General features: G+C 45.4%; 2 protein-coding genes across 7 annotated transcripts in view; both read left to right on the plus strand.

Moving 5' to 3' along the window:
* The window catches only part of SSPOP, a 51,587-nt gene extending 50,939 nt beyond the window's left edge, over positions 1–648 (plus strand). The window contains exon 103 of the mRNA XM_034649050.1: positions 493–648. Coding sequence (XP_034504941.1) covers positions 493–515 — 23 coding nt within the window. The 3' untranslated portion in view covers positions 516–648. The remainder of the gene's footprint in view (positions 1–492) is intronic.
* A 4,643-nt stretch (positions 649–5,291) lies between these two features.
* The window catches only part of ZNF862 (zinc finger protein 862), a 34,547-nt gene continuing 16,136 nt past the window's right edge, over positions 5,292–23,702 (plus strand). For 2 of the 6 annotated variants that reach the window (XM_034639124.1, XM_034639139.1), the window contains exons 1-5: positions 5,292–5,563; positions 15,182–15,293; positions 17,231–17,335; positions 19,015–19,712; positions 21,389–21,566. In XM_034639124.1, coding sequence (XP_034495015.1) covers positions 5,540–5,563; positions 15,182–15,293; positions 17,231–17,335; positions 19,015–19,712; positions 21,389–21,566 — 1,117 coding nt within the window. In that variant the 5' untranslated portion in view covers positions 5,292–5,539. Of the gene's footprint in view, positions 5,564–7,928; positions 8,123–15,181; positions 15,294–17,230; positions 17,336–19,014; positions 19,713–21,388; positions 21,567–23,702 lie in introns of all 6 variants that reach the window. The other 4 variants (XM_034639129.1, XM_034639135.1, XM_034639141.1 and 1 more) reach the window with 4 other exon arrangements.

The raw sequence follows: 23,702 nt of genomic DNA on the forward strand, positions 1-23,702 counted from the left end.
TTTTCCCAACTCGCCGCCCCCGCGGGATTCCTCCTTCTTGACTCTTCTGATCCGCTCTATTCCCCTTCTTGGGTCTCTTGTTGAGTTCTCCAACCTTACGCACGCTTGGGGTTTGGGGTCAGAGCCGCTTCACAGCCCCCCGTCTCCTTCCTTCCTTGCTGAGAGTCCTGACCTCAGCCTCGCCGCCTGGCCGACAATGTGCACAGGCTTGTTGCGAGGGCTTGGCGAGAGCGCACGTGTGTGAAGCACTGGCCAGGTGCCTGGTTCTCTTAGGTACCCGAGGCCACACTGCGGCAGGTGAGAGGAACAGGTGCAAGGGCGCTGATACGGCCTGTGTGGAGCGCGGGGCAAGAGCGGGCCTTTCTCTGGGCTTCCTCCTGGCGGGTCTTCCTCTCCTGCCAGTTTGCTCCACTGCCCTCCCTCTAGCCGCATCCCTTCCGGGCCTGAACACTGCCTCCTTGCTAGTGCCTGGCCCCCTCATTTGTTCTCCAGGAGGTGATTTCTCAAAGCACTGAGGGCTCCGCTGCCCTGAGGCTGCCTCCAGCCCTCCTGCGATCACCAGGCTCAGAGGCACTGGCCCTCTCCTCCCGCGCAGACCCACCCACTCCACGCCCTGGTACCAGCATCTCCCAAATAAAGTGACATTGGCAGCAAGCCTGCGTGCAGAGTATACCTCTGGGGACAAGGGGGTAAGGGGGGCAGGGTGGGTCTGAGCCCTGACCTCGACCTGCACAAGGACTGTCTCCAGGAGGCTTCTGTTAATCAGCCATGCTGGTGAACTCGGGCGAGTTACTTCCCACGTATGTGCCTCAGTTTCCACATCAGCAGGTTACACATAAAGTCTGAAGTTCTAGGATGCATGGCTTCTGCTGGCCAGTTCTGCCTCTTCGTCCCTCAAAGAGCCCAGCTCCACCACCCTGTCCTGCTTCCAACTGCCATTCCCCCTCATCCAGAGAAGACTTCAGCTCGTGGACCTTATGCTTTGTCACGGACACTCAGCGTCTGTGGATAATCCGCTTATGTGCAGTGACCTTCCTATTCCCTCCCACAACTCAGCCGTTTTCAAACACTTTCAAATATTTACTTACCCATCATGACTTCCCATCCTTCCAGCGTACTTGCTCTAGTACCCCACTGCGATCATTTATTTCAAATTCATCGAGCCCACCAGGTTCTCACTTTTCATTAGCTCCCTCCTGCCTCCCCTCAGGAGTCATGGTCTGCATGGTGATTCTCAGCACCGACTGCACATTAGAATCACCCAAGGAGCTTCTGGAAACCCTACCAACGCCCAGACCCCATCTTGAACCCACTAAATCAGGTTCTTTGGAAGCCTCATGGGTAATTCCATGTGCACGGAGCTGGAACTGAGAACCAACTTTCTGTCATTATAAATCACTCCAATGCAAGTACCATTAAATCCCTCCCTTTTCTATCCCCATTCGTACCCGCCTGGCAATATTCCAACTCAAATATCTGCCCAAGTTTCTGCTGCTAGACAGAATTTTGCTTATTAAGCTGTTTTTAACTTAAATTTGTGATCACAAACCTCAAACAGAACTTTAATTCAATTTGGCCATTCTACCTACTCTGTTTCCCCATAAACTCTATTTCCTGTTCTCTGCAATGACTATGCATGCCTTCTCTTCCCCACCCCACCCCCTTTCATTTTCATGAGATGACCTTGTCCCACAGAGATGTCATCAGATGGGAAAATCTATAGCAAATCTACAAAGCAAACAGACATCCACTCCATCTTCTCCTTCTTCCCTCGTGGTGTCATCTAGAAGTGTCCCTAGCCCTGGAAAGGGCCCTTGGTGCTGTGGTCCTGGCTCCTCTTGCCTCCTCAAGGTCTTAGGTCCTTGCATTGCCCCACCTGGGCTTAACCATCAGTTCCCTTCCCATCAACAACAGAGACATGATCTTGTGTCTCACATCTTAGCCTCCTCTCTTGACCCCACGTCTCCCTCTGGATACTGCCCATCTTTCTGTACCTTTTCATGGAGAAACTCTTCCAGTTATCAACCTTAGCTGTCTCAACCACCTCATCTCCAATGTTTAAAACACCCCAAAACAAGAATTTGTTACAAGGAGACAGGAATAACTCATGGGCAGAAACACAGCTTTCTGAGGTACATACGAGAGGAATAGCTATGGCTGAGCTAGGAGCTGGGGATGAGAAGGCCACCTGGAGTCTTCGGTCTCATTCCTGTGTATCTGCCTCATTTGTCTTTCTCAGCAACACAGACTCCCCTACCAGCGAGTGACTGCTCCTGGCCAGAGGGAGGCTGCTCAAAGCACACAAAGCTATGAACTGAATTTTATCCCCCCCCCCAAACTCCTCTGTTGAGGTCCTAAACCCCAATGTGACTGTATTTGGAAATAGGGCCTATACAGAGGTAAATAAGGTTAAATAAAGTCAGAAGGCTGATGGGATTAATGTCCTTAGAAGAAGAGACATCAGAGAGCTCATTCTCTCTCCCTCTCCCTGAAAACACACAGAGAAGAAGTCATATAAGGCCACAGCGAGGTGGTGCCCCCTACAAGCCAGGAAGAGAAGTCTTAACAGAACCTACCACCTGGAGACTTCCAGTCTCCAGAACTCTGGGAACGTAGATCTCTCTGTGTTGTAATGGCAGCCTGAGTTGAGGTCAAATATTACAGTTCTACTCACATGGACTGAACACTCTACTCACATGGACTGAACACTATTCTCATTGACCCCTGCTGAGTTTAGCTCTATTCAGCCCTGGCTAGAAAAGCAGAGTTGTGTAGTATAATGGAAAATGGTTACGTGGGACCGGCTCAGGGTTACTAATCAAAATATTTAACAATCAGTGTGGCAATATGTATTAATAAAAATTTAAAATATAAACTATATTTGCTTGATTTTTTATTTAAAACTTTGAATTGTGACTTAAAACACACTCATGCGAAAGTACATAAAACATTTTTATAGTTTTTTTTACCAACACCTTTTATAGTTAATTTTACCAACACCTTTATAATAATCACTTCCTTACTTTCTGTCATTTTCCCCTCTACGTATATGTAAAGGGATGGCCACGAGGGAGCTTTCTGGAGTGCTGGAAATTTTCTGTATCTGATTTGAGTGGTGGCTACCTGGTACACACGTAAAACCACATCAAGTTATACACATAAGATTTCTGCACGTTACTATTTATTATTTGTACTATAATTATTATACATATTACACCCATATATATCACAAACTAAACAATATATTGTTATAATTACTTCATATGATATATTTTTTTAAAGATTTTATTTAGTTATGTGACAGAGAGACAGCCAGCGAGAGAGGGAACACAGAAGGGGAGTGGGTGAGGAAGAAGCAGGCTCCCAGCGGAGGAGCCCGATGTGGGACTCGATTCCGGATCTCCGGGATCACGCCCTGAGCCGAAGGCAGACGCTTAACGACTGCGCTACCCAGGCGCCCCTTCATATGATATTTTATGTCTGTAACCAGGACACGGGGTGCAAGAGCATCTGGCTCCGGGGGTCCCAAAGAGACCAGGTTCAACCATTCACTGCAGACAAAATCCAAAGGCAGAGAGACAGGTGGTGGTGAAAAGAGAAAGGAATTTATTTCAGTGAGGCCAGCACCAGAAAGACAGCAGACTAATGTCTCAAAGACTGTCTCCAAAATGCTGCAAATACTTCTAAGTTTATAGAAGGTGAATGTGGGACAAAAGTTGGCGGGTACATGCAAGTGGGCAGGAAAGGTCAGGTTGATTGGTATCTTGAGGTCAGTCATGTGGGGTCTTGCTGGCTCAGGGCAGTCGTTACTGCTCAAGGGGATAGTTTTGGTTCCCATCACAGAATGCTTTTCCTGAGTTAAGACATGAGCTGGAAAAACTGAATCAGTTAGAAAGTACAGAGTGAGGTCAAAATGGAGGCAGGTGAAGTCTTCTTTCATGTCTTTTAAAGAACACGAGAGAAGAAAGGAGAGCAAGTATATTTTTATAGAGTTTGGTCTTCTATCTTTGCTCCTTAAATTCACCCTTTACTCTGCAATAGGACTGATGCAACTAAAGGGCAAATTTGCCCACACCATTCACTGGCTTAAAACTCATTTCAAACGCCCTAAGGGAGCATACACTGCCTTCCACATCCAGCTCCCAAGTATCTCTCCAGGGCTATTTCCCATAATTTCCTGTCTTACACCATCCCTGCACACACCATTTGCTCAGCTGTCTGGCTTTGCTTATGTTATTTCTTATGGCCAAAGGCCCTCTTTGCAGACCTTTCTCCCCCTCCTGTTTTGGTTAACTCAGGCTCCCATAACAAAATACCATAGACCAGGTGGCTTAAACAACAGACATTTATTTTCTCACTGTTCTGGAGAATGGGAGTTCAAGACCAAGATGCCAGCATGCCTGAATTCTGGTTTATGGACTTCCTGGCTTACGGACAGCTGCCTTCTCACTGTTTCCTCATATGGCAGAGAGAGAGTGCAAGCTCTCTGGTGTCTCTTCTTGTAAGGACACTAATCCCATCATGAAAGCCCCATCCTCATGATCTCATCTAAACCTAATTATCTCCCAAAGGCCCCACATCTAAATACCATCACATAGGGGTTACATACAAATTTGGAGGGTACACAATTCCATCCATAGCACTTCACCTTGTTAACGCCTATCCCTTAATGCAGTTCAGAGGCCACTTCCTCAGGAAATCCTTGACTAACCATCCTGTATACTCCCACCACCATACTCTAGACAGTGACGAAGCGTGCTTTAGTAGGGCCTTGTGCTTACCTCTTTCCTTGCACTTATGTCTTTATTTTACAGTTGTCTGTTTCTGGTCTGTTTCCCCAATAGACTATAAGCTCCTCGAAGACAAAGTTTTGTTTCATTCTGCTCTGCATTCCCAAACCTTGCACAATGCCTGGCAAATGGTAGGCAACCAATGATGCTTTTTGAATGAATGGGGGCGGCGGGGGGGGGGGGGAAGCACTGCCCTCCTAGATTAAATAAAATCGGAAACCTCGACGCTGGCCCTAAAAGTGCGAGGGAACAGACGAAAAACGGGCATTCGCATAGCCCATTGAGAACGGGTTGCCCTTAATGCAGAGTCTGGGAGAGCGTGGCGTGGGAGCTACCTAATAACCATTGCCCTCGAGCGAGGCGTGAAGGGCCGAGAGCGAGCTGCTCGACGTCCAATCAGGGCCCCGCATTTCGGGAGCCAATAGCGGTTTGAGAGCCACTTAACTAGGCCGGACTACGCTTCCCGTGATGCCCCGCCGCCTCCTGCCAGGCGGCGGCCGTAAAGCGGCTCGCTCGGTACGGCGCTAGTCGCCGCCACTCGCCTCTCCCGGCACCGGGAGCGCTACCGCTCTCCCGACGTGGGAGAGCCAGTTCCCGGCCGTGCGCCCTCCCCGTCCGAGTGCCCCGCCCTCCGGGGGCCCCGGGTCCCCAAGGTGGTCGCGGCGGCGGCATCCCCAGGCCAGGCCGCGGGGGGAGGGGGCGGCCTGGAGACAGTGGCGGGGTCAGCACCGGCCACCGCAAGCGGGGCTATGGAGCCCAGGGAGTCGGGGAAGGTAGGCCTGGAAGGGCCCTGGGGCCGCCCACTCTCCTCCCGTAGTTCCCTGACTGGGGCTCCGGCGAGGCGGGCGGTACGGGCGGAGTCCCCGCAGATGAGCCAGCCTTGCAGGGAAGGACTCGCCCGCTCGCCCGCCGCTTCTTACTCCGCACTAGAGCGGCCTTCTCCGCGCGCGTGTCGCAGAGAGGAGCGAACGCACGGCTCCAAGCCCCGCGCGGCCTCCTTGCCCCCGCCCCCCGGCTGGCCGAGCCGCCCTTTGCGCAGTGGCCGCTCGGTTGATGCTGGGGTGGGTGACCCGCTCAGTGTAGTGAAGTAAAGGTGCTCCCTGTTTTCCCACACCTCTGTCGGGAGTTTCGGAGAGGCCCAGCGTGTCCGGAGTAGAGACCGGAGTGAGACCGGAGTAGAAGCTAAGGGGTAGGGGTGAGACCGGAGTAGAAGCTAAGGGGTAGGGGGTTACCGAGAGGCAGGGTGAAGCTTTGGCCCTGATAGACTCCCCCTTCCCAAGAAAGGGCCGAGAAGAAAAAGAGAAGGCATCTGGCATATTTCCTGCCCACTTAAAGTTGCTAGCTTATCTACTTCGTGTACTAGTAGTAGCATCGCCTGGAAGCATATTCCATAAACTTCCTTCAGGCTTGGGGCAGAAGGCTGTGAGCTGGAAGAAGAGGTGCGAGAACGTGCTTGACGCTAGAGTTAAGTGGGTTGACAGGATTGCTAGAGCCCAGAGGCAGTGTCAAAAGACCAGCTTGGTTGTAGGCATTTGACTTGGAGACAGTGGCAGCCTCTTGTGACTAAGATCTTTCTGGATGTTTTTTTGTCGCCCGCTTCCAGTTCTTGAGGATTGCTTCTTTGGCACGGAGAGAGTTCCTTCCACATATTTTCAAGTGTGTATTGAGTCTCTCCTTTAAAAAAAAAAAAAAAAAGGTTAATCTACATGTTGTCAATGGTTACTGTGAGGGAGATGGTGGAATACAGGATAAACATGAAGTGACCACGTTTCCTCGAGGAGATCTCCCACAGATTTGACCTCAATGACTAGGACAAGCCTGGAAGGGCTGTCCCATAGACAAAAGCGAGAAAGGATGATGAGGTTATTTTCACACTGTAGCTTCTCCTCAAAAGGCTGGGAAGGGCTGAGTTAACAGAAGTTACTCTTTGGCTTATAAGCCTCTCTTCCACACTCCCTCCCCTCCACAAGCTACAATGATGCATTTAACAGTTGAAACAACCAAAGTAAACAGTCTAAGACGAATAAAGCTCAGCTGAACCTAAGATTGAAGGGAACTGTGTGCCAGCCTTATGTTAAGCACTATAGGGGATATCAAAGAAGTAAAGGAAATGGCCCTTACGCTTTAGTAATATCCCCTGTTTAGTTTCGAATGAACCTAGTCTGGGGAGCACAATGTAATGGGGAAGAAGGATCATAAACAAGTGGCATTGAAAATTGGACTTAGTACTTTGAGGTTGATTTCAAGCTATTCCATTTAGTTGTGGGCTTTCTTAGCTTTTGTTACCACATTTTATTTTATTTTTTGTTTTTGAGAGAGAGAGAGAGAGAGAGCGCGTGCGCGCAAGCGGGGGAGGGGCAAAGGCAGAGGGAGAGAGAATCTTAAGCAGGCTCCATGCCCAGAGCCTGATGCAGGGCCAGATCTCATGACCCTGAGACCATGACCTGAGCTGAAATCAAGTCAGTTGTTTAATTGAGCCACCCAGGCACCCCTAGGCTTTCTTGGCTTTTAATGGGAGAAGAGAGAAATGCAAACATTTTGGGAGGTAGGGGAGAGATTTGATGTCCTGTTCAGGCCCAACCACTAATTGAAAACCTTGGGGACTGGAACTTTGACTCTTGATTCTAATCTTGATTGCAGGGTATCTCAAAAAGACGCTCACCCTTCCCAAGTGCGTCAGTTTTCTAACCTGGGAACTTAGAAGGTTATCCAAAGGTGAAATAAAGTGATTGCAAAACAAACTGGCAGTGTTAGATATCTTGCAAATGAGTGGCAGCAGGTAGGCTGGGTGGAATGCCTGTGCTGTTCTAAAGTTCCATTTTGAGTATATATTTACATGTTTGGCTCAAGCCTGGGAGACTGGGGGTCCACTTGAGGTAGTAGCTTGCTCTATTATAAGTATCTTCCTTTGGTGCTATTCTGTGATATTTATTAACTAAAAGCAGTCTTGGCCTATTGGACTGGGTGTGGGGGCTATCTTGCTTGCCATTGGCAGAATAATGGATAAGAGTCAAAGAGTTGCCCCCATCACTCTATCCCATTATCCTGTTTTATTTTCCTCCCAGTCCTTCTCACTATATAAGATTCTCATTTATTTATTCACATGTGTGCTGACTTTACTCTCTGCTGTATCCCCAGCTAGAATAGTGGAGCTGCATCTGGCATTTCATAAGTTCTCAGTATTTTGGGGATGAGTGACTCAAAATAGAATCATTCCAGGAGCCCTTCTGCTGCAGGGTGTGAATGCGCTGAAGAACACCGCAGTCTGACGCCTCCTGTGCCTTCTGGGAGACATTTGATTTTTGGTGCTGCCAATTAGGAGTGTTTATTGTGTATGTATTTGCCGCCTCAGCATTTCTGGTTCCTACCCCCTCTGTCTTTTCCATGGAAGTGGTCATTCTGATCTCATTTTTCTCTGGACCCAGTTCTGTTATTGCACTTACATCATTGATGCCTGTCACCTCCTGATCGATTTTAATCTCCCTGACAATATTGATTTTATTTTGCATGTCTTAGTATCACCATGCACCAAGCACATAAGTAACAAATAATGAATGAAATAATTAAGCACCTATGAAAAACTTTCTGCATAATGTGGTAGGGGGAAGGGGTAGGTGATGATGAAGGAGGTTATAAAATAAGCCAGTCAGCATAGGCTTCCTGGATTCCTCCAGCTCCATGAGGGATGCAAAGGCTTCCTTGCTCAGGGGAAGGAGAAATGCTTAGACCAGGTAGTTAGGAAATCCCTCATGAAAGAGATGGAATGTGGATAGGACCCTGACAGTTGGATAGACTAAGTAGATAGGAGGAAATAGAGTCAGAATCTAAAGGTTGGGTGTGTAGAGGGAGGAAAGGTGCAAAATATGTTAAATGATTGCAATTAATCTAATCTGTCTGCGGGAGAGATTCCAGGTGGGGCATTACATAGAGCTAAAGTTAGGAAGGTGGGTTACGTTCAGATCCAGGGAACTTGGTGCTGGGCAAAGTCAGAGTTCTGCCCTATAGACAGTGGGAACCACTAAAATAGAATGTCCAGAGATATTCTTTGCTTTATGTATAGATAAGAAATTTGTCTTATTCAAGATTGGTGTTTTCTTTTCTTTTTTTTTTTTTAAAGATTTTATTTATTTATTCGACAGAGATAGAGACAGCCAGCGAGAGAGGGAACACAAGCAGGGGGAGTGGGAGAGGAAGAAAGCAGGCTCATAGCAGAGGAGCCTGATGTGGGGCTCGATCCCATAACGCCAGGATCATGCCCTGAGCCGAAGGGAGACGCTTAACCACGGTGCCACCCAGGTGCCCCAAGATTGGTGTTTTCTTTACATTGAGGTCACTTGGAATCAAAAGGCTCTTGCCATAATATTGGTTAAAATATTATGGTTAAAAGAGATATACTAGAGTTAGGGCAGTCACTCTTGTTGGGAAGACACTTCTTCATTCTCTAAGGATTCAGTCCTGCCCATACTCTCCAACCTTGGGCATCCTGAAGCTAAAGTGATGGATCTCTTGGCTTTCATTATAAGCCCACCTGTTCCCTCAGGAGGAAAGGGGGAGGGGTGGGCATGAATAGGGAGTCCTGCTTGTCCTTGGTCACAAGTTTAACCTGTCCCAGTCGGAACAGCTTGCTCGCTAGTCCTGGTGTACAGTAATCATCCTGGAATCTGCCTTCAGTATAATCTCGAATGTTCTCTTCCCCCTTCCCCATGTTGGCTCCCTTAGATCATTTCTTATGTGTACCCCTTTCCTGTTTGACTGCCTTGTTTGTTGGAGCCCATCGTCCAGCAGGATTTTGGAAATATAATCACATTTTGCTTTGGAAGACACTCTGGGAGCAAATAGTTATTTAAAACATACACGTTTGGCAGGACAGTTCTATTTTTTTAACATTTTGTTATTGAAATATAGTTGCCATATGATGTTATATTTGTTTCAGGTGTACAGCATAGTGATTGGAAAATTCTATACATTACTCAATGCTCACTGCAAGTGAGGTCACCATCTGCCACGGTACAACATCATTAAATATTGACTATATTCCCCATTCTGTATTGTTGACCATGTGTCTGATTTATTTTATTACTGGAAGTTTGTACCTCTTCATCCCTTTCACTTATTTCTCCCACCACCATCCCTCCTTCCCTCTAACCATCAGTTTGTTCTCTGTGTTTATGAGTCTCTTTCATTTTTTTTGTTAATTTGTTTTGTTTCTTAGATTCCTTATATAGTTAAAATCATATTCTATTTGTCTTTTTTGTCTGACTTATTTCACTTAGCATAATGCCCTCTAGGTCCATCCATGTTGTCACAAATGGCAAGATCTCATTCTTTCTTATGGCTGATATATATATATAAATACACAACACACTTACATACACATACACACACACACACATACATACATACATACATCTTCTTCATCCATTCATCTATCAATGGACATGGGTTGCTTCCATATCTTGGCTATTGTAAATAATGCTTCAATAAGCATAGGGGTGCATATATATTTTTGAATTAATATTTTTGCTTTCTTTTTTTCTTAAGATTTTATTTTTTGATTGAGAGTACAGCAGGGGGAGGGGCAGAGAGAGGGAGAAGCAGGCTCCCTGCTCACAAACGTGGGGCTTGATCCCAGGACCCTGGGATCATGACCTGAGCCAAAGGCAGATGCTTAACTGACTGAGCCACCCAGGTGCCCCAGTACTTTTGCTTTCTTTGGGTTAATGCCCAGTAGTGGAATTATGGATCATACAGTATTTCTATTTTTAATTTTTTGAGGAACCCCCATACTGTTTTCCACAATAGCTGCACCAATTGTACATTCCCACCAACAGAGCATGAGTGTTCTCTTTTCTCATCCTCACCAGTACTTGTTATTTCTTGTCTTTTTTTTTTTAAGATTTTTAAAATTTTTGAGTAATCTACACCCAATGTGGGGCTCGAACTCACAACCCCAAGATCAAGTCACATGCTCTACTGGTTGAGCCAGCCAAGTCCCCGTGTTATTTCCTGTCATTTTGATACTAGCCATTCTGACTGGTGTGAGGTGATATCTCATTGTGGTTTGATTTGCATTTCCCTGATGATTTTTTCATGTGCCTGTTGGCCATCTGTATGTCTTTTTTGGAAAAATGTCTATCCAAATCCTCTGTACATTTTTAAATTAGATTTTTTTCTGGTGTTTACTAGTGTTAAGTTCTTTATATATGTTGGATATTAACCAGATACATCATTTACAAGTATCTTCTCCCATTCAGCAGTTTGCTTTTTGTTTTGTTGATGGTTTCCTTCACTGTGCAAAAGCTTTTTATTTTGGTTATGGTCCCAATAGTTTATTTTTGCTTTTATTTCCCTTGCCTGAGGAGACATCTGTAAATATGTTGCTAAGGTTGATGTCCAAGAGATTACTGTGCATGTCTTATCTTAGGAGTTTTACATGATTTCAGTTCTTGCGTTTAGGTCTTCCATCCATTTTGAAGATTTTCATGTATGGTGTAAGAAAGTTGTTTAGTTTCACTCTTTTGCATGTAGTTGTCTGGTTTTCTCAGCACCATTTATTGAAAAGTCTGCCTTTTCCCCATTGTATATACTTGCCTCCTTTGTCATAAGTTAATTGACCATGTATGAGAAGGTTTATTTCTGGGCTGTCTGTCCTGTTCTGTTGATCTATGTGTCTATTTTTTGTGCCAGTACCATACTGTTTAGATTACTATAGCTTTGTAGTATATCTTGAAGTCTGGGATTGTGATACCTCCAACTTTAGTCTTTTTTCTCAAGATTGCTTTGGTTATTCGAGGTCTTTTGTCGTTCCATTCAAATATTAGCATTATTTGTTCTAGTTCTGTGAGAAGTGCTGTTGGTTTCTTGATATGGATTACATTGAATCTGTAGATTGCTTTGGGTAATATGGACATTTTAACAATATTAATTCTTTCAATCCAAGAGCACGGTTTATCTTTCCATTTGTGTGTGTGTGTGTGTGTGTGTGTGTGTGTGTTATCTTTATTTCTTTCACCAATGTTGTACAGTTTTCTATTCCTAGTATTTTATTATTTTTGGTTCAATTGTAAACGTAATTGTTTCCATACTTTCTGCTACTTTGTTATTAGTGTAGAGAAATGCAGTAGATTTCTGTATATTAATTTTGTATCCTGCAGCTTCACAGAATGCATTTATTAGTTCTAATAACTTTTTGGTGCAGTCTCTAGGGTTTTCTATATGTAGTATCATGCCATCTGCAAATTGTGACAGCTTTACTTCTTCCTTACCAATCTAGATGCCTTTTATTTTGTTTTTTTGTCTGATTGCTGTGGCTAAGACTTCCAGTACTACGTTGAACAATGGTGGTGAAAGTGGACATCCTTGTCTTGTTTCTGATCTTAGAGGAAAAGCTTTCAGTTTTTCATCATTGAGTATGATGTCAACTCTGGGTTTTTCACATGTGGCCTTTATTATGTTGAGGTATGTTCCCTCTAAACCTACTTTGTTGAGAGTTTTTATCATGAATGAATGTTTATTTTGTCAAATGCTTTTTATACATCTATTCTGATGATATGACTTTTATACTTCCTTTTGTTAATGTGATGTAAAACATTGATTGATTTGTGAATATTTAACCATCCTTGCATCTCTGGAATAAATCCCACTTGATTGTGGTGAATTATATTTTTTAATGTATTGTTGAATTTGGTTTGCTAATATTTGTTGAGGATTTTTGCCTATGTTTTTTTTTTTAAAGATTTTATTTATTTATTTGACAGAGAGACAGCCAGCGAGAGAGGGAACACAAGCAGGGGGAGTGGGAGAGGAAGAAGCAGGCTCCCAGCGGAGGAGCCTGATGTGGGGCTCGATCCCATAACGCCGGGATCACGCCCTGAGCTGAAGGCAGACGCTTAACCGCTGTGTCACCCAGGCGCCCCCTGCCTATGTTGATCAGGGATATTGGCCTGTAGTTTTCTTTTTTTTGTGGTGTATTTGTCTGGTTTTGGTTAGTGCTGGCCTCATAGAATGAACTGGGAGGTTTTCCTTCCTTTTCTATTTCTTAGAATTTTGAGAATAATAGGTATTAACTCTTCTTTAAATGTTTGGCAGAATTCACCTGTGAAGCCATCTGGTCCTGGAATTTTGCTTTTCGGGAGTGGGTTTTTTTTTTTTTTAAAGATTTATTTATTTATTTATCTATTTATTTGAGAGAGAGAGGAGAGCGATTGAGAGAGAATATGAGTTGGAGGGAAAGGGTGGAGGGAGAGGGAGAAGCAGGCTCCCCGCCAAATGTGGAGCCCTCTGTGGGGCTCGATCCCAGGACCCTGGGATCATGATCCGAGCCGAAGGCAGATGCCCAACTGACTGAGCCACTGGGTGCCCTGGGAGTTTTTTAATTACAGAATAAATTTCATTACTAGTAATCAGTCTGTTCAAATTTTCTGTTTCTTCCTGATTCAGTTTTGGAAGATTGTATGTTTCTAGGAATTTATCCATTTCTTCTAGGTTTTTCAATTGTTGACATATAATTTTTCATAGTATTCTCTTATAATCTTTTCTATTTCTGTGGTATCCTTTGTTATTTCCCCTCTTTCATTTCTGATTTTATTTATTTGAGTCTTCTCTCTTTTTTTCTTGATGAGTTTGGCTGAAGGTTTATCAATTTTGTTTATCTTTTCAAAGAACCAGCTCTTGGTTTCATTGGTCTTTTCTTTTCTTTCTTTCTTTTTTTTTTTTTTTTTGGTCTCTATTTCACTTATTTCTACTCTAGTCTTAATAATTTCATTTCTTTGGGCTTTGTTTATTCTTCTTTTTCTAGTTCCTTTAGATATAAGTTTAGATCATTTGAGATTTTTCTTGTTTCTTGAGGTAGGCCTGTATCGCTATAAACTTCCCTCTTAGACTGCTTTTGCTATGTCCCAAAGATTTTGGATCATCGTGTTTCCAAACCATTTTTATTTTTAAAACTGTTCATTCATACATATTTATAGACAAAAGACTGGAAGTTTACATACCGAATGTCAATAGTAATTCTTGTTTTAGTAAGGGGGTTGTGGGTGATCTTAAAACTTTTTTTCTGCTCCCTGTCTAAATTTTCTGCGGTGAACATGTATTGACTCATAAGAAAAGTATTCGAATTGTTTTTTTAAGCATACAACTCAACAGTGATTGATAAGAATTATCTGTATTGTTTTTCTCAAGAAGCTTCTACTGTTGAAGTTAAAATAAATTATTTCATGTGCTTGAAATCTGACCATAAAGTTACAAGGCAATTTTAGACAAATATACTAGAACTTGTCATAGATGGAAACGAATGTGTCCCTTTCACAGTTGTCACTCTGGAAGGACTTCTACTTACCCCACGATACTGATTCCCAGGATGTTGTTTTGCTTTGGTGGTGGGGAATTTATTTTTTGTTAATAATTTGTCTGTTGCTGGCTGAGGATTTGATTTTCTTGGATCTGCTCAGTTATTACTTTTTCATCTGCTTTTCTGTTTCCAAAATCGTATTGTTTTTGTCCCCTTGTTTTGTTTCCCACACTAGTGGGGGTTTTGCTTTGGAGTGTTTTGGTGGGGGGGTGTCTTTTAAATTCACAAGGAGGATGCACAATTTAGTGTCCTTGTTTAATCTGCCATCTTACTCCAGTACTCCCCAAATATTTTCTTTTTTTTTCTTTTTTAAAGATTTTTATTTATTTATTTGACAGAGATAGAGACAGCCAGTGAGAGAGGGAACACAGCAGGGAGTGGGAGAGGAAGAAGCAGGCTCATAGCAGAAGAGCCTGATGTGGGGCTCAATCCCATAACGCCCGGATCACGCCCTGAGCCGAAGGCAGACGCTTAACCGCTGTGCCACCCAGGTGCCCCTCCCCAAATATTTTCTGAACCCCATACCCCTTTTTGGCAGAACAGAGCCACTTTACAAGCCCCATGGGGTATAGTTCTCCACTCTAAAGATTTGCCTATCTTGATCGCTGATTTCATTGACAGACATAGTTCTGAATGACTTTCAACTGTTTCTAGGAATCAGATACAAACTCCTTACCAGGTTCAAGATTTTGCACAAGAATATGCCGTAAGTTGTTGCTGAGGACCTGGCTGAGGAGTGCTGGGTCCTGGGGCAGGCGAAGAGCATGTTAGGGAAAGGATAATGGAATTCCCGAGTCAGCCTTCTTGATGACTCCTGTTCCAGTGCATGGCCCTTCCTAGAAGAGAGTCTTATTCCCACTGTGATTTGGACTCAGGAGGAGAGAGAGGTGAGGTGTAGGTCTTATATGGAGATGGACAATGCCCCTCCCCCAATCCGATAGGTTCCCAGAGTACAGGTGCCCTCAGGCGATCATGAACACAGGTGTGAAAGGCTAATATAAGGAGGAAGTTGGTGCTTAGCTGGTGTCATTTTTTCCTCCAGGCTCCTGTGACGTTTGATGACATCACCGTATACTTGCTTCAGGAGGAATGGATGCTGCTGAGCCAGCAACAGAAGGAGATCTGTGGTTCTGACAAGCTGGTGGCACCACTAGGTATGGGCTCCTGTTCACTTCCCCACCACCTGAATCTAGATCAGCATTCCAGACTGTATCCAACTGCGACATACTTGAGAATTTTCTGGACTCCTACCATTTTTTTCAGACCTGTTTACATTATTCATCTGCTCAGTCCCGTATGTAACTTAACTGCATGTGGATTCATATCCCACCATTTCTCTTCTCCCCTTCAATTGGCCAAGAGAAGTGGGGGAAGTCGGGCATGTCAAGGCTAGACCTTGATGTCTCACCATATCATAGGGTGCCAGGTGGGAAGCCTCACCTGTGGATTTTGTTCCAGGTGCCCATAGGGCCCTGGAGGTCATGAGTGGTGGTAGAAAGAGCATCATTTGATCTATGGGAATCTGCTCTGGGTCCCAGCCTCCACCATGTGACACTGTTGTGCCTTCGACCAAACTCTTTCACTTTTTTTTTTTTAAGATTTCATTTATTTAGAGAGAGAGTGCACACGCGCGCATGCACACGAGCATGGAAGGAGAGGGAGAGAGAACCTCCAGCCGATTCCGTGCTGAGTGTGGAGCCTGATGCCAGGCTTGATCCCACAACTCCGAGATCATGACCTGAGCCGAAACAGAGTCAGACACTTAACTGACTGAGCCCCCCAGGCCCCCCCAACCCTCTCACTTTTTAAGCCTTGGTTTCCTTCAGAGGGCTGTCATAGAGGCTTAATGAGCTAAAACAACTTCAAACTTGGAACCCCTGTAGGTATTTTTTATCTTTTCTGTTTTCTTTCTTTTTTTTTCTTTTTAAGATTTTATTTATTTATTCAACAGAGATAGAGACAGCCAGAGAGAGAGGGAACACAAGCAGGGGGAGTGGGAGAGGAAGAAGCAGGCTCATAGCAGAGGAGCCTGATGTGGGGCTCGATCCCATAACGCCGGGATCACGCCCTGAGCCGAAGGCAGACGCTTAACTGCTGTGCCACCCAGGCGCCCCTCTTTTCTGTTTTCTGAATGTCTTTTCTCTGCTTCTGTGGGTAAACTTTCGGTACCATGGACAGAGGTGATCATTGTTCAGCATGTGGGTACAACAGTTGTACTGTTTTCTCAGTTTACCTCAATGACCACCTGCTGTGCCTTTCTCTTCTTGTCATCTTGGCCCCTGTCCAAGGCTAATGGGAGCCACAGTCTCAGCTCTCTGTGGGTGGAAGGATTGCAGCTGGGTTGAGTCTTCTCCCATGCCTGCCAAAACCGTTTGAAAACTTCTGGTTCTTTTAAACCAGAAGTTGCAGAGTATTTAAAAATATTTTTTAAAAAAATTTTAAGTTTATTTAAATAATCTCTACACCTAACATGGGGCTTGAACTCACAACCCCGAGATCAAGAGCCGCATGCTCTTCCAAATGAGCCAGCCAGGCGCCGTGGTTTCTCTATAATATTTAATAAGTTGTCAATATTTAATCCCTGGGAGCTTTCACATGGAATTATTATTTCTGGTTTTTCTTGAAAAATAGGACAGTCTGGCAGTGCTGACCCTGCGTTCCACATGGTGGCCTCCCCCTTGTGGGGGAGCAGTGACTGCCCACACACATAGGCAGGTCACCACAGCCTCCTCACCTGGCCTGGTTTCCTCAGTTACGTTATCAGTCTGACCCCTCTCAGCATTTGGGTTTATGAGCCTCTGTTCTGAACCAGTAGTTTTCCTACCTTTTTAGCCTCAAAAGGGGCACAGAGCCTTGCTTGTGCCCCTCATTTCATTCACTCAGACCCCCATTCTTTTGGAGGCCTTATGGATATCTGAGTTTCTCTGTCTGAGTTTCCAAACCACTATGCTAAAGCATTGAGATTCCTCCCTGTGTCCTTGACCAATTATCTTACAGTGCGGAGAGGATGTCCCAGGTAGACCCTTCCTTAATGTTGTGGTGTGACCTGGATCCAAGACTTCATAAGTGCTTCTCTCTGTTCCTGACTCAGGACCGACTATTGCCACCCCAGAGCTGTTCTATAAGTTTGAGCAAGGGCCAGAGCCATGGCTAGGCAATGTCCAGGGCCAGAGGAATGTCCTGAGCCACCAACCAGGTAAGTGTGGGTCTGCACAGGAGGACGGGTGCTAGCTGGAGAAAGGGAGCAGAAAGATGGGCACCAGGACTCCTGTCTCATCCTTGGCCTCTCCCTGTTCTCTGCCAACTCACACACGAATGCTGTCCTTCCCCAGCCACCACCTTATCTGAAATATGCACATATACCCCCAACATCGTTCTCCAACCTCTCCATCTCCCTTTATTTTATTTCTTCCTGAGAGTATATGTTGATTTATCTCTATATGCTAAGTTCCATGAAGGCATGACTTTGTCTCATTGACTCCTGTAGTCCCAGTGCTGAGACCAATGCCTGGTGCGCAGTGGTTACACAATAATCACTGAATGAATGAACAGATGTCTGCTAAGTTCTAGGGATTTATCTTGGCTTTTCTCCTCTGAGAAGCCTGTCCTGTTGAGGGGCTGCCTTGGCTAGAGCCAAGCCAGATGAGATCTTGTCCTTGGATGAGATGGTTGAGTGAAGCAGCCCCCACTGTAGGAGAAAAGGGAGGCAGAACGAGCTCTTATAGGAGCCGACTCGCAGGCATCTGCTCTCCCCCGTGATCTGTCTCAGAGGGACCACAGGGAGCCTGAGACTTCAGAGATACTAATTTATTTTGTTTTCCAATGCTTGGCTCTTTTTAAAAAATATTTTATTAATTTATTTGACACAGAGAGAGAAAGAGAGAGAGCAAGAGAGCGTGGGCACAAGCAGGGGGAGCAGCAGGCAGAGGGAGAGGGAGAAGCAGGCTTTCCACCGAGCGGGGAGCCTGACGCGGGGCTCCATCCCAGGACCCTGGGATCATGACCCAAGCCCAAGGCAGATGCTTAACCAGCTCTTAATTTTGACCCGGCTTTCTCTTTATTAGCCACTTTGGCTACAATTGGAGTAAACACTGTTGAGTCCTTGGCCACTGAGCATCTGCACTTAGTTGGTGCATGAGAAATGGCCCTGGAGGAGTTTAAAACCGCCTACCCTGCATTTCAACTAAGGAGTGAATAAAGAAACTTCTAGTTTAGTTTGAGAAAGAAAAATCTTAGTGAGTTCATGAGAGTTGTTGCCTCTTTGGAAGGGCTGTGGTGTGAGAGAGGACTTGTGTTTCTCTGGAGTGCTGAGGTAGCTACCCTGAGTGGAAGAAACTTAAAAGTGGATCGCAGCTTAAGGCAAACTCTGGGGACCAAAACCGTCTACACAGGAGGTAGATTGTACGCTTGCCCCAAACTATGTGAGCAAAGTGCAAATATCTGTCTGGCAGGGGTACCCGAGAGGGGATTCCTGCTGAGGTTGGAGTTGCAGGATTTGGCTTTAATTATCTTCTTTAACCAACATTTTATTAAGTTCAGTGTTCTTACCCGTAAATAAGCTGGAACTCCTGGAGATGGTGCTGCTATCTTAGGTTGCAGAGATGAAACTGCAGAGGTCTCTTTTTGGCCAGGCGTATCAGCCCTTTAAACTTCAAAAAGGGAGAGATGCTTAAAGCTCACTTGATTTTCTTCTGGCTCAGGTGAGGTGGGCCTGGGGAGCTGGGGGTCTGAAAGAAGAGAATTCCAAGTAGAGCCTGGGCCACTCTTGCGTGTGATTTCCAGCTTTCATATTCACTACACCGAGAGGCCTGTGAGGTGCAGTGGCTCTAATTATAGGATTTCAGAGCAAATGCCATCAGTCTCTTTTCTCTAAAGGGAAAAACAAGATGGGCTGCATGGAAGAAAGGGACTCTCGAAGTCCAGCCAGAGAAGCCGGACTGGACCTGCCCCCGCAGAAGAAAGTCTGTCTTTCCCACTTATGCACAGAGCATGGCAACACTGAGGTAGACTGTACAGGAAAAAGCAAAAAACCCTTGAAACCCCGCTCTATCCAGAAGTCTTGGTTTACACAGTTCCCGTGGCTGGTCATGAATGAGGAGCAGACGGCTCTCTTTTGCTCTGCTTGCCGCGAATACCCATCTGTGAGGGACAAACGGTCAAGATTAATAGAAGGTTATACAGGACCATTCAAGGTGGAGACTCTCAAATACCATGCCAAGAGCAAAGCTCACCTGTTCTGCGTCAATGCCTTGGCAGCACGGGACCCCATCTGGGCAGCCCGTTTCCAGAGCATCCGAGAGGAATCTGGAGATGTCCTGGCCAGCCCGAAGCACCTCTTCACGGCAGACTACCCCATATTGTACCCCCCAGGGCCTCTGGGAGCCTATGATAACATGGCTCAGCTCCTGCCCAGCCCAAGAGCTGAACTGGAGGACCCGGGGGGGAGTGGAGCAATTCCTACATTGTATCTAGACTGCATTTCTGAGTTGAGGCAAAAAGAAATTGTTGGTGATGCCCAAAGCTCCTCAAATGGGAACATTTTGTGTGATGACACTGCTGAACCCTGCAGCCAGGTAATGTGTTTGTAATAATTGCTGTGTCTCAAGAGGAAGGATTCTGTACTAGCAACAGCACATGTCACGTGACGATGATGGGAAAATTATGATAGCCATACCCACTGCAACCATTATAATGTTCCAGACCCTAACATGCTTACGGTGCACTAGGCGTTATGTGCTTTACTAGTGTTATCTCATTTATTTATTTATTTAAAGATTTTCTTTCTTTCTTTATTTTAGAGAGAGAGCACGCAGGGGGAGGAGCAGAGGGAGAGAGAGAGAATCTCAAGCAGACTCCACACTGAGCATGGAGCCCCATTCAGGGCTCGATCTCACCACTCTGAGGTCATGACCTGAGCCGAAACCAAGAGTCCGTGCTTAACCAACTGCGCCACCCAGGCGACCTGTGTTATCTCATTTATTTAACACAACAGCCCTATTATTTTCATCTCCTTTCACAGATAACAAAACATAATTAGCGGGACAGAACGTTCCAACTTCTGATATAAAGGAAACCTCTAAGTTTAGGACGATAATCTTTATCCAGAATCCAAAACAGTCACAGAACTCAATAAATAATACGCGACCACGAAACAACCACAGAGCTCTTAAATAATTAATTTCTAAAATGTTTTCAGCTTTAGCTTCAGAATCATGCAGCACTGCTACACACTGCACAATTTCCTCACACACGTTGTTTCATGTAATGTTTTTGATGCCGCTCTGAGGCCGGTGGAGCAACTCTGATAAAGCCTCTTATTGGGAGGGCACAGACCAACAGGGGAACAGAGGTGGCCAGAGCCCCGAGGTGGCCGGAGCCCCCGGCTGGCCCCACCCCTCCACTCCCTGCGCATGCGCAGAGCGGGCCGGAGGCTCTAGCGCTCGCTCGCGGGTACCTTGTAAGTTCTTAGTTCCTCGCAAAGCTGGTCGTAAGGAACCTGTGTGAACTGGAATTTTGAGTAACGAGATCCTTCACCATTTCTCAACTATTTCGTATAAGCAGGATTTTACTACAAACCATTTTGAGTGCCCCTCTGGTATTCCCATGAGAATAGCTCAGCTGTTCCTCTTCCCTCACATCATAAGGGCCCAGCTAAGGTTAGTAAGCTTGAGTTTTTCCAGGAGCTAGAAAAGTGACGAAGCTCATTTCTCTTCATGTTAATGTTCCTTCTACTTTTTAGTATTAGAAGCTAATAAATTGGTCTAACCGTTTATAATGTGCATTCCTTTAGCAATAAGGCATGTGTCAACCGAGTAACTGAATATAGGCATCTTTCGTTCTTCTGCACTGCCACTTCTTCCTTCCTCTCCCAGCAGGCAGTCTTCGCAGGTGCTAGAGGCAGATGGTCACCGTTGTAGGCACAGATGAGTAGAAGACACCCCCTTAGGACTGTGTAGGGCAAGGTGCAGTCATAATGCTCTGCCAGGACCCCTGTTCTTCAGCGCATTTTTATTTCCTCCTAAGAGACCTAGGATCAGACTGAGGCTCGTTTTTTTTTTTTACCTACTAACTCTGGGCCGCACAAATTTGCTTCTTTGACTTTCAGTGGATACGTTAATTCCTCAGAGTTACATCTGGGCCTCTTGGCAAGCCTCCCAAGAGAAATCAGGCTTTGAGAAGGAACCTAAAAGTATCACACTGGGCGTCTGGCATAAGAGGCCTGTTGAGTGACTGCTGCTCTTTGTTGCAGGATCCTTCTGAAGAGGGGCTGTTTGAGGAGGTTCCTGTGGTGTTTGAGGAGCTCCCGGTGGTGTTTGAGGATGTGGCGGTGTATTTCACCCGGGAGGAGTGGGGCATGCTAGTCAAGCGGCAGAAGGAGCTGTACAGAGACGTGATGCGGATGAATTATGAGCTGTTGGCTGCCCTGGGTAAAGATTCACGTAGACCTTTGTTCGCCACCATCGTCTGACATGGGAAACCCACAAGGGCAGCTGTGGCTTGTGGTCATCTTCCCATTTCTGCCCTCTCCCCGTACATAGGCAGAGAGAGATGATATTTTTTGCCCTGCAGAACTCTCTATGCTTTGAGATGCAGTACTTTATCCTCTCTTCATCCATCTCTCCATCCATCATCCACCCTCCACCAAACATCCATTGAATACCTCCTACGTGCTAGGCGAACACAAACGAAGCAGGGTCTCTGCTTTCCGAGGGCTAGCAGGTTTTCTGGAGAGACAGACACTTGAATGAGAAACTCTAAAATAACACTAGCTCTGTAAAAGAAGTTCAGGAAAAGTGCCCTGAGGCTGCTAGAGAAGGGTGGTTTCATTTGGCGGGGCATTGGAGGGAGGGAGCAGGAAAGTCTTTACAGAGTCGGAGGACAGGACAGGTGGACAGGGAGAAGGATGGCCATTGGGACATGACAGGGAGGGACGGGATGGGCAGAGGCCTGGAGGCGCTTCTCCTTCTTCTGTGCCAGGGCTGTTTCCTCGTGCCCAGGGGCCAGCAAGGGTGGGCTTGGCCGAGGTGTCACTAGAGGGGGCACTGGAGAAAGATGAACTTAATAGTGCTTGTTACCTTCTCAGAAGAGTGCTCGCTCTTGCATCTGCCTCTTGGTCTCTTTGCCTCCTGTTTCCGTCACATGCCCCCATACTCAGGAGGCATCAGAAGGGGAAGACAACTTTTCATCTTAGAAAGCTCTTGTTTGCTTACTAGCATATCTGGTTACAGCAGCCGTCCAGAAGAGGCTGCTGTACATGACTTAGGAATACGGCAGCAATCTGCATCGTGACTTCTACAGGATAAGAACCTAGAATATTTGTGATTTCACTGATGTCCTAGCCCTTGGTTTATACCGCCCTTTCATGCACGGATGAAATATGGATTATTTTCTGCACATTCCTGACCTGTATGCTTGTTTTTATCATTGTTCATCATTTTTAAATGGCTCCCCAAACATTCAGGAATGAGGTAAAAACTGATTTCTTTTATGACGATAGAGGTGTTTTCATCATGTCCTCGGCCCAGGGCGCTCGTACAGAGTACGCATTCAAAGTGCATCACTATCCCCAGCACTGTTTAAAAGCACTGAGAATGAAGGGAAATTCATTTTTAAGAAGTACACACCCACTTACAAAAAGTTGGCTGTTCCCTGAAAGGAAAGCACAGTAGTGATGTGCTTTGCCCTGGGGACCCCTGTGGAAAGGGGCAGGTGTCTGGTTTTGACCACAGGGTGTCTCCTGATGCCAGGGCTGGCCATGCTCCATGGAAGTACTCGGTCAATTTCTTTTTAACTTAAGTGAGGAATGGGGAAATCTTCACTCCCTGGGGGAAATAAGGGACAGTTCAGTCTGGGTTACATTCTGTTTGAATGAACAAGTATAATCAGAGGAAGGGTAATTAAGTTTGCTTGAGTGTTGCAGGCAGGAGTCAGGGAAGGCTTTATAGAGAAGGAGGCTGTCCTCGTCAGTCATCTGTGAGCCTAAAACAGGTACAGAAGTCTAGAAACAGAGTTGCGTGTGTGATCCATTTTTGTGACTTTAATTAGGTCTCCAGCGATTATCCTTTAACTGCTGTCTGATTGAGACAGTTTTCATGTGTGAGGTATAAAACTTTAAGGAGCCTTCAGAATATAACTGGGGCCAAACAAAAATGATTTGTATGTTTAAAAATGACCTTTTCAAGGGCATTGAGCTGATCACTGGGATATAAAACAGTATTGAAACAATGCAGGGGCTATTTGGCTTTGGTGAGTGTTTTTTCTCCCACACTTCATCCTCCTGTGACAACCCCTTTAAGAGCTGAGAATCAAATAGTATTTGGTGCTATCTTTCAATTAATTTTTTACAAATAGGACTTCACCTTGGAGTGAACTTAAATTTTGAAAAAGAAAACCCCATCATAATTTTCACAGCCAAGAAAAGTTCGGTTGGCCTTTGAGCAAAATCTGTCCATTTTTAATGTTTCCTATATTTTGTCTTGAAATACTGTGATCTGCTTATCCTGGGTGTTTGGGAAGCTTTTGTGTCTTTTATTCTAACGCCTGGAAATCAGAACAGTGGCTTC

Source organism: Ailuropoda melanoleuca, chromosome 1, assembly GCF_002007445.2.
Source record: "Ailuropoda melanoleuca isolate Jingjing chromosome 1, ASM200744v2, whole genome shotgun sequence".
NCBI lineage: Eukaryota > Metazoa > Chordata > Mammalia > Carnivora > Ursidae > Ailuropoda > Ailuropoda melanoleuca.